At 35.9% G+C, this 11751-nt stretch overlaps 1 protein-coding gene across 1 annotated transcript in view; it reads right to left on the bottom strand.

Annotated features, from left to right (window-relative positions):
* Nucleotides 1-11751, bottom strand: part of IPO11 (importin 11) — a 224917-nt gene that overhangs the window by 124197 nt on the left and 88969 nt on the right. Inside the window, exons 17-19 of the mRNA XM_011952217.1 lie at nt 7793-7826; nt 7594-7634; nt 6136-6252 (exon numbers count right to left, since the gene is read on the bottom strand). Coding sequence (XP_011807607.1) covers nt 6136-6252; nt 7594-7634; nt 7793-7826 — 192 coding nt within the window. The remainder of the gene's footprint in view (nt 1-6135; nt 6253-7593; nt 7635-7792; nt 7827-11751) is intronic.

Here is an 11751-nt window from a genome sequence, read left to right as displayed (position 1 = left end):
AAAAAAAAAAAAAAAAAAAAAAAAAAAAAGAAGGCAATTTACTTTGAAAAACACTGAGAGCACTATTAAGTCCCAGGCAACACGTATTTCATATTTATTAGATGTAATGTATTAAGCTTACATCCTTAAGAAATAAAATTAGACATTACATAAAGACCCAGGGCTCTATAGTAAATAGTTTAAAATAATTTTAAACAACTATCAAGTGTACTGAATGAAACTACGCTTATGAATATAAAAAAACATTCTTTAGAGGTTAACAGAAAATGCCGTTATATCCTCCTTTTTAATAAAACAGCTTACCAAATTGGAAATTACACTATTGTTTTTTAAAAAGTCAGCATTTATTCATTCATTCTACAAATATCTTCCAAGTTTCAGGCCCTGAACACAAGGCACTGGAAAGAAAAGGATACAAAGAGAGCCAGACAAACTCTGACAATGAAAAAGGAGAAGTGTCATGATGAAGGTGTATACAAGGTACAGTGGAAACACAAGAGGAAAAAAACATTTTCAAAGGATAAAACTGATTAGCTCACCATGGATTAAGTTAATCAGATTTTAAATTTTACCCTGAAGCACAGCTCAGTCTAACAGTAGTTTCTTGAAAAGTAAAATGGATCTACAATGATGCTGGACAGCGTTTCAGCTCCAGTATTTGAAATTGCTATAAGAGTATCCTTGGGGATGAAATAAAAACACTAGACCTTCATAGCTTCACTACTATCTACTTGAATATCATGGATTAAAATTTAAAATGTTCCCAGAAAGCGTGAGTTTCTTTATTATGCTAGTAAAATGAAGGGTAGCCAAACAACTAGAGAATTTGCTCCCGTCTCCTGGTGGTGGAAGTGTTGGTGGGGAATGCAGAAAAACAACAAGTTAAATATTTGCCCAAACATCTCAGTAAGATATAAGTGAATAAATATTAAGATAGGTAATACCTTATTGTAACATATTTATCATGTAATATCTTATTTTCAAAATTTGACTATAATAATATTTCTGGAACATGTACTCAACATTGCTAAGTGTTCTATCTCAAAGATCACTCCAATGAGCTCATAAAAGCAGGCCAATTAATGAGTAAAAGCAGATTTCAAAGTATCTAATTCATTCATACTCAACTAAAAATAAGCATACGACAACACAATCTAATGGTAAGGAAAATGAGGTAGTGTTGGTTTTCAATAGGGAGTATACTTTCCCAGAAATTGCAGAAAAGATATGCATACTATAAATTACAAATGGGGTAATAAAACCAAAGTACCCAGTTACATTTAAAAGCCATAAAATATTTATATTCCAATCTCGGCTGTCATTAGAATATACAATGTTCTAAATTAAAATTAATGCTACAAAAACAGAATTTCAAGTATCATAGAGGCTGGGCAGAGAGGTTCATGCCCAGCATTTTGGGAGGCCAAGGAGGATAGATCGCTTGAGGTCAGGAGTTCAAGATCAGCCTGGCCAACATGGTGAAACCTCATCTCTACTAAAAATACAAAAATTAGCCGGGCATAGTGGTGTACACCTGTAATCCCAGCTACTCCTGCTGAGGCAGGAGAATCACTTGAATCTGGGAGGTGGAGGCTGCAGTGAGCCAAGAGAGCCCCACTGCACTCTAGCTTGGGTGACAAAGCAAGATTCCATCTCAGAAAACAAAAACAAACAAAAAAAATCAATCACAGAGTGCTGTGAAAGATATAAAAGGAAAGAGAAAAAGACTGGGCATTAAAAATAACAGATCAAGGACATGAGAGCCAAACATATGCCAGCGGGGTGGTAGGCTACCCATATGGGGCAACTAAGGAAATTTGAATACTGATACTCATTTATATAAATTTGATGTTAGATAATATTATTGCATCAGTGTTAAGTTTCCTGAGTCTCATCACGGTTATGATAATGTAGGAAATGGAGCATACATCTCTTAAGAAGGAGAGGTCTAATATTCTGGAGAGTACCATGATGTCTGCAACTAAAACTGGAACAGTTTTACAACAACAATCTGTACATGTGGATAGATAAAAAGAAAGCAAATGTGGTAAAATATTAGTAAGTGATGAAACTTACTAATGAAGTGAAGGATATATGAGTGTTGATCTATTTTTATAACTTTTTTGTAGGTTTGAGATTTTTCAATGAAAAGAGGTGAAAGAAAAAATACTGTCCATATAAAATTCTGAATAAGATTATAATACAAGGATTTTAAGGGAAGGACAATTTCAATTATTTGCATAAAATTTTAAAAATCACATAGAACTACGAAAGTTTTTGCAGTCATTAGGGAAATGCAAGTCAAAACCACAATGAGATATCACCTCATGCCTGTCAGGGTGGCTACTATAAAACAAAAATAAAAGATAACACAAGTGTTGGCAACGGTGTGGAGAAACTGGTACCTTTGTACACTGGTGCTAGGAATGCAAAATGTTACAGCCACTGTGGGAAGTAGCATGGAGCTTCCAAAAAAAAAAATGAAAACTAGAACTACCATTTTATCCAGCAATCCCATTTCTGGGCATTTATTCAAAAGAACTGAAATCAGGATCCCAAAGAAATTATTAGCACTACCATGTTTACTGTAGCACTACTCACAGTAGCTAACATGTGGAAGGAGCCTAAATACCCACCAACAGATGAATGGATAAAGAATATGTCATATTATACATGCAATTGCATATACAAACTATGCAGACTTAAAAGGAAATTCTGCAATATGGGACAATAAACCTTGCAAACAATATGCTAAATCCAACAAACTACAGAATGACAAACACTGCCAGTATACTTGTATGAGGTATCTAAAATAGTCGAATTAATAGAATCAAAGAGTGGAATGGTGATCGCCAGGGACTAAAGGGAAGGGGAAATGAGTTACTAATCAATAGGCTTTATAAAGTTTCAGGTAAAAAAGATGAATAAGCTTTAGGGTTATGCTATAGAATATTGTACCAAAACTCAACAATATATTCTACACTTATAATTTTGTTAAGAGGATGGATCTCATGTTAAGTGTTCTTACCAAAGAATTGGGGGTGTAGGGGAAGCACTTGGAGTATTATAGCCTTATGAGTTAATTCATATATAGGTAAAGCTCCACTTAAATTCATATCACTGAAAACATGAAAATCAAGTAAGTGACAATCTAATAAATGCTTTAATGAGGGCTCTAACATTGGGGTTAAGAAAATTACCCTAAGTTCCTAAAGACACCTCATCTTTTAGATAAAATTTTCAACAGAGTATTTTATATTTCACAGAGTTCCCTTAATTTTGTTCTTTCACTTCAGAAATGTACAGGCCCGAAGACCACCTGATACCACCCCTGATGATTACATATTTATTTTGACTGCATATTTATAAGATCTCTGCACTAGAAAAGTGAATTCAACTACTTTATCAAAAAGTAAAAACAACATTCAACTAATTGTACATTATGGTACAAAGACGGTGACTTTACTGAAACTTCAAAATTAAACTGTATGAGTCACAAAGCACTACTGTATCCAGCTTCATCCATGTCCCTGCAAAGAACAGGAGCTCAACCTTTTCTATGGTTGCGTAGTATTCCATGGTGTATATACGCCACATTTTCTTAATCCAGTCTATCATTACCATCATTCTCAGCAAACTATCACAAGGACAGAAAACCAAACACCACGTGTTCTCACTCATAGGTAGGAGTGGAACAATGAGAATACACGGACACAGGGCGGGGAACATCACACACTGGGACCTGCTGGGGGGTGGGGGGCTAGGGGAGGGATAGCATTAGGAGAAATACCTATGTAACTGTCGACATGATGGGTGCAGCAAACCAACATGGTACATGGATACTTATGTAACAAACCTGCACTTTGTGCACATGTACCCTGGAACTTAAAGTATAATTAAAAAAAAAAAAGAAGAAGAAGAAGTAGGAAGAAGGAAGAAAGAAGAAGGAGGAAGGAGGAAGGAAGAAGGAAGAAGGAAGAAGAAGAAGAAGAAAGCACTATTGTAAGATGGCTCAAAATGTTTGCTGCCTAATATCAAAAACATAATTCTGGCCGGCTGTGGTGGTTCTCATCTGTAATCCCAGTACTTTGGAAGGCCAAGACGGTGCATCCCTTGAGCCCAGGAGTTTGAGACCAGCCCAGTTAAACTGGCAAAACCCCATCTCTACAAAAAATACAAAAAAAAAAAAAATTAGCCAGGCATGATAGCACACCTGTAATCCAAGCTACTACTCAGGAGGCTGAGGATAACAATCACTTGAACCCAGGGGATCAGGGCGGAGGGTGCAGTCAGCTGAGCTGAGCCACTGCACTCCAGCCTGACATGACAGAGCGAGACTTCGTCTCAAAAAAGATAAAATTTGTTAACATTTTTTAAAAGTTTGCTGCCTCGTGGACAAACATCAAATTTGGCATATGAAAGAGAGTTAAGGGATATATGCAACAAAGATAAAAATGATAGGGTTGATCAAAGGTTAAGGTAGAAAAAAAGTTAAAGAATCAGACAACTGAAAATATTTTTTAACCATTTCCTATTTAGTATGAATTTTGAAAAACAAAAATTCTATTGAATAACTATATCTTATTGTTACTTTCTCATGATATAGGCACGTAAGCTGCTTAGGCTATTTGTGTTCCAAAAAATGAGTATGGACAGAAACACAAAAGCATTAATTTATAAGCCAAAAGAATAACAAACTTTTGGAGAAAAAGTTTTAATTCAAAGTTTGGGGAGACAAAGGAAAGGAGATCCATTTCTATTTAAAAAAAAAAAAAGTTTTATTTAAGAAATTTCCATCTGCCATATATTTCTAAATAAAATTACAGAAAATGGCCAAATCTTGTTTTTATAATCAACTTTTTAAACAATTTATTGCAACTTTATAGTACTCTGAAGCATACTGGAGATGTATAATAATTTCATGCTCACGAAATCCTAAGTTAAGTGAGTTCAGAATTATCTTTACCATTTTATACATGAGGACACAAGGTTAAAGACTTTGCCCAAACTAAACAGCAGAGGCAAGGACTTAAAATGAGTTCTTAAAACAGTTGCAAGGAACTCTGCGTGACCAACTCTCTCAATGTTGTTTAAAAAACACCATCAAATGAATTAATGGGATTAATGTATTAAGAACACCAAGTACTAAGAATCATGCAAGATATTACTACTTTTAGACACCAGTACCCAGATCTGTTTCAAATGATTAACAGTGACTCAACCCTACCACAGGAGTCGCATTATGCTTAAAGTACTGGCAGTGCCATTAAAATATGTGAACTTTGAGAAGTTCCTTCAAGTCTCATATTGTTTGAGACAATAAATTCTAACTCCTACCTCAAGTTTTTTGTGAGAACTAAATGAGAAATATATGCAAAGCATGTAGCACACATGTCAGTATGTTGTCATTACTCAATAATTAATAGCTATTCTCATCAATTGCTTTAGAATTAATATATCTGCTCATGGTGTCACAATTCACTAACAGCAGATCCAAGAGTAAACTCTAAGTCTGTGAAATCCAAATCAATTATCTTTCCTAATACAATGAAAATCACAGATTTGCTTCAGTGCTTTCCAAACAAGGATATGCAATGGTGAACTAGAATATAGGAAGTCACAAGGATAATTATAGCGTGGTTATCCGGATTAACAATTTCCACAAAGATTCAGAGTGACAGGGGAAGCTGAATAACTAAACTGTTAAGAGCGTTACACCTCATTTTTACATTAAGCCAAATGTAAATACAATGCAGACCAGACTACAAAAAATACTTAATTTTTAAGGTAAAAATAACAGACTTCCCAGAAGTCTTGCTGATGGACACTTGTGGCTATGCCCTCAAACACGGAATTTTACACTGGCTGATCTTCTAAAATATGTAAAATTCAGCTTTATGAACACCTCTACATTGCTGATCCAATTTTTTTTCATATTTTAATTTTCTTAGGCATTTTAAAAAAATCGAATATAAATGTCAATTTTGAATAATACATAACTGAAACCACAGTCTGTAAGTTAGAAGCATTTCAATTAATGTTTTAACTCTTAAACAATGTAGTCAAGGATATTAATGAATTCTACATATATTCTACCCACCTCTCATTTACTTTCATGTTTTACAATATAATTACCTGCATGTTGACTCTTTCGATCACACAAGAAAGGACATGCAAAACGTGCATCTTTGTGTCACATTCTGTAACTTGCTGCAATAACTGAAAAAGTAGTGTGAACATGGTTTCCAAATACTGCATTTTAAAAAGAAATAAAATAAAAAAGGTTTAGAACAGAAATGAAAGACATTCATATGAACAGAAGCAAGAAGTAAATCATAATGTCAAAGCAGTAAGTCAAATAAACAGAAAGCCAAAAGCTTGGCATTACCTAAACAACCTGAAATTGTTTAAGCTGCCAGTATTTTACATATTGTTTTACAAAGTGTTTTCTTTCTTCATTGCTGCTGAATGTGTCCATTTCAGAATTTAACTTATCCACAAATTGAATAATGTTTAGAGGAATATTGTCTAAGCTATGTCTGTTTAAATTTTATACTGTTAACTAAACTATTAACAATGCCTTGTCACTGTTCTTCCATATATGCCCGCTGCCAATCACAGAATGTTTTGTTTTGCAAGACCTGCTCACTACAGCAAAAAGACATTATTGCACTCACATGCCAGCTATCTGATGAGGCCCTTAACATACATTGCATGAAGATATATATTTTATAGATATAACTTGTTATTCTAAAAATGGCAGAATAGTTCGTATTGGGAAATCAAAAACAAATACCCTAATGTCTGGTTGTGAACTCCTATATTATGAAAATTACATTATAAACTAACAAATCACACTTACATAAAGCAAGAATTTGTTCTTTCAGATATATGGCTCATTTTAGTATACATTTCTGCAACACATTTCTTTCATCCAAAAATGTCTATAGTGATTATTTTATTAAAGCAAGATCACTGCTTTACAAGCTTCCCTATCTATTCCCCTCACCAAAAGTAGTACACTTTATCACGTAACTTTCTTCTCAGCCAGTCCTCTTAAGAACAAACACTAACACCCCAATGTTACTGATATGTTTAACAAGTGCTTACTGAGTACCAGTTATGGGAAAACACCATGCTAGGTCCCGGAGGTTGAGTAAAGAGTAAAAAGATGAATAGAACTTGGTATTCTGCTCATCAAGTAATTTACAGTCTAGTGTGTAGGATAGGATACAGATATACACATGTAAATAACACAGAGAAATAACCTAAGGAGTAAAATTAACAGACATACATAAAATGAAGATATTAAATGATTTTCCATTTTGAAAAAAAAAAGTTTGGCAACCAACTTCAACATAGATGATAAAACTGCTAAACAAAAGTAAGCAGAATATAAGTGAACTGTTACCAATAAAAGTTACCAAAACAGTTTACAAATGAAAATTATGTCCTCCAAAATAATCCAATACAGCATACTTTTAAATTCAACTTTAATAAGTAACACATAGACAATTTCGTGTATAAAATAGTATTCAAAGACATAAGCAGAAACAGTTTTTTAAAAAAATACCTGGAAATGTATATTCTTACCGGTAGAAACTGATCTGTTCTAAATTCAAAATCATCAACAGGTGAAGCACAGTTAAGGAATACTGAGAACACGTAAGTTTTATCAAAATAAATCTGTATCTAAAACAAGGATACATAAATTAATTTCACAAAATAAATAATAACTTAAAAGTGTTAAAGTTCTTTGCAATGAAGTATTTTTACATTTTCAGAAGGATATTTAACTTCAAAGTTGTAGCTGTTTCAATACGGACCTAAAAGAAAGTATATTATGAGTTTTTAATTATTTTAGAATGACTAAACATCATTAATATCAAACAAAAAATTTTATTCCCAATCACTTTCTGTACTCTTCTTATTATTAGAGACACAGACCATGTAAATATTCAGAAATACAAGGATACTCTCCTTATCCAAAGCAAGGAATAAAAAGAAAAGGTAAAGTAATATTTATTCCTATTCTTCTCAGTTTCCCATAATTTACTTAACAAGCCTTTAACCCAGTGGGTCCTTCCAGGAAGGAAAATAATTTGCCGTAAAGTATGTGGAGGGCATGAGATTGAGGAAAAAGGAAGCAGGAAACCAGGGTGGGGTTGGGCAAATTGAAGGATGTGTAAGTGAAAGGTGTAAAAGGAGACAAGGAAGGAAGGAGTCAGGGAGGAGAAAGAACACAAGCAAATTTCCACCTGTAACCTCAACTACAGTAAATCTTTGAAATATCCCCAAAATATTCTGAGATTTTCTGTTGTTGGTGGTGGTGGTGGTGTTGTTTTTTGTTGTTGTTGTTGTTTTGAGACGGAGTCTCGCTCTGTCGCCCAGGCTGGAGTGCAGTGGCATGATCTCGTCTCACTGCAAGATCCGCCTCCCGGGATCACGCCATTCTCCTGCCTCAGCCTCCGAAGTAGCTGGGACTACAGGCACCCGCCACCACGCCCGGCTAATTTTTTTGTAGTTTCAGTAGAGACAGGGTTTCACCGTGTTAGCCAGGATGGTCTAGATCTCCTGACCTCATGATCCGCCCGCCTTGGCCTCCCAAAGTGCTGGGATTACAGGCGTGAGCCACTGCGCCCGGCCCATTCTGAGATTTTCTAAATCCCACAGTTCACAAATTCAGAAAGGTTTACAATATGCTCCCGACCTCACAAATTTTCCATGTGCACCAGCATGTTACCTGGGCAAATCATATTACAACATAATCTCGTTCTCTTTCAAGTGTTATCTTGGACTTAAATCAGCTAAAATTGGCATGGGCTAAGATATTCCTAGTTTCCACATAAAGTAACATGAGCTCAAGACAAGACTAAATTCTGTATGTTAATCTGTGGATAACATATCTAAACCTTTTATTTCCCAGCTGAGAACCATTACTTTCTTAGATGTGACACTTTCCTTACTTGTTAATAGCAACTGTTTTTTTCTTTCCAGTCATTTTTCAGAAAGTAATCATTTAAAACATTTTACAGGAGCTTCTGAGGTCTTGAGATGCAATTAGGCATCTTCACCAAATGTTAAACACTGACAAATCCGCAGATTCCAAGAGCCTACAGTGCAGATGTTTTTTCACCTGCTTTTTCCTTTTATTCACTGTCTCTAAAGGCAATGTGAACATTTCCAGATTTTTAACAGATTTAACAAATTTGTTGCCACTTGATCTATCACAAAATGACCTCATGAAAGACAGGTCAGGTATTGCATCAGAAACTATTTAAGGAGGAACTATCATCAGGCACTGTGTTAGGTGCTGTAGAAAAAGCTGACTAAGCCATGCCCATACAGATCTTACAATGTGGGGAGGAGGAGACTAGATATTAAACAATTACTGATAAAAATGGCTAACTTGAAAACATTAAGCACAGGACAATCCTCTGGAGGACATGGACTATGTGTAAACATCTTTAAGTTCCCAGCATTTAGTATTGAGTGAATATACAATATTAACAATTCACAGACATGAATTAAGAGACCAAGACATGAAAGTCCCTCAAAAAAGAAACAAGAAATCAAGGCTAGGCATGGTGACTCACACCTATAATCCCAGCACTTTGGGAGGCTGAGGCGGGAGGACCACTTGAGGTCAGGAGTTTGAGACCAGACTGGTAGACCTCTACTAAAAAAATACAAAAATCAGCTGTGCATAGTGGCATGCACCTATAATCTCAGCTACTCAGGAGGCTGAAGCACGAGGATCGCTTGAACCTGGGAGGCAAGGGTTGCGGTAAGCTGATTGTGCCACTGCACTCCAGCCTGGGCAACAGAGCAAGACTCCAACTCGGAAAAATGAAAAAGGAAAGGAAAGGAAATCAAACTGCCAGCACGCTAACCCTTAATTCTCTCGACTTTCCTCCACGAAAGGACCATTTATTCTAGAGATGCACTCCCCGAGCCATAACATTAATGCAAATAAGTATATGAAACAAGACACCTGAATAAAACAATGTGTTTTCCTTCCTAACAAGGGAAGTCAGTGTAGTATTATGTGCAGAGAAAAAGGTGAAATGAATTAAGAAGACCTGCCTGCATTCCAGTCTGACTGCAAGAACAGAAAGCCAGATCACAAGGGAAAATTAAAAAACACAGACTTTTAAGGAAAGTTAAAGAGCATTTTAAATGATGACAAATAAACATAAGAAAAAAAGTCAGCTCTCCTTGAGCTATAAAAGAAATAAGAGGTACTTACCACAAAGAAATGGAATGAATTTGGCAGCAACTCAAGCAATGGGGGGACAAAATTAAAACTTGAATTTACAGAATGAAGACTTGGGGAGTGTGCTAGAACACTGGTAGAAAAGTCTAACACATTTCTACAGTGAGTCTACCCTACCCCAGCTGAAACCTCAGAAAATTCATGAAAAGATAACAGGCAATTCCAAATTGGGAGAGCAAGTGCCATCAAAACATAAGAAACATTGGAAAGATCCCCCAAAGCATGAGACAAACAGGGAAATGAATGAGAAGAAAATGCAGGCAACAATACTTTCAAATACTGCTACAAAGGTAAACAGAGCCAGAAACTTCTGTGCATTTGGCAGCAACTCAAGCAATGGGTAGAACAAAATCAAACCATGATCATGGCTCACAGCAGCCTTGACCTCTTAGGCTCAAGCAATCCTCCCACCTCAGCCTCCCAAGTAGCTGGGACTACAGGCACATGCCACCATCTCTGGCTAATTTTTCTATTTTTTGTAGAGATAGGGTTTCACCATGTTGTCCAAACTGGTCTTGAATTCCTGGACTCAAGCAATTTGCCCGCCTTGGCCTTCCAAAGTGCTTGGATTACAGGCGTGAGCTACCACACCCAGCTCAGAAGAAGGTATTGTTATCACAGGATATGACAGCTGCATGTATGTTAACGCCCCAGAAGACCTTCTAGTGGGACAAGATATGGACGTGGAAGACAATGATATTGATGATCCTAACCCTGCGTAGGCCTAGGCTTATGTGTTTGTGTCTTTGATTTAGATTTTAAGAAAAATCATTAGAAGTGGAAAAAATTGTAAAATAAAAAAAGCTTACAGAATGAGGATGTAACAAAATATTTTTGCACAGATATACAATGTATGTGTATTTTAAGCTAAGTGCTATTACAAAGGAGTCAAGACCTTTGAAAAATTTTAAAGTAAAGAAGTTACAGGAGGCAGAGCTTGCAGTGAGCTGAGATCACGCCTCTGCGCTCCAACCTAGACAACAGAGTGAGACTCGTCTCAAAAAAACAAACAAACAAAAGTTAGAGTAAGATGTGGTTAGTTTATTGCTGAAGAAAGAATATTTTCCAATATATTCAGTGTAGCCTAACTGTACAATGTTTATGAAGTCTACAGTGGTATGCAGTGATTTTCTAGGCTTTCACATTCACTAATCACTCATTCCCTGCCTCGCCCAGAGCAACTCCCAAGCCTGCAAGCTGTATTCAAGTTAAGCACCCTATAGAGGTGTAGCATTTTTTAATCTTTTATACTATGTTCTTACTGTACCTTTTCTGTTTAGACACACCAATACTTACCATCATGTTACAACTGCCTAAAGTATTTAGTACAGTAACATGCTACACTGGTTTGTACCCACAGCCTAGAGAGCCTCTACTATCTCAGATTGTGTAAAAGCACACTGTGTGATGTCTCCACAATGAGGAAATCGCCTAAGGACACATTTCTCGGAATAGACCCCTGTCATGCAACAGCA

Source organism: Colobus angolensis, unplaced genomic scaffold, assembly GCF_000951035.1.
Source record: "Colobus angolensis palliatus isolate OR3802 unplaced genomic scaffold, Cang.pa_1.0 Scaffold337, whole genome shotgun sequence".
NCBI lineage: Eukaryota > Metazoa > Chordata > Mammalia > Primates > Cercopithecidae > Colobus > Colobus angolensis.
This window is presented reverse-complemented; position numbering and strand designations above follow the sequence as displayed.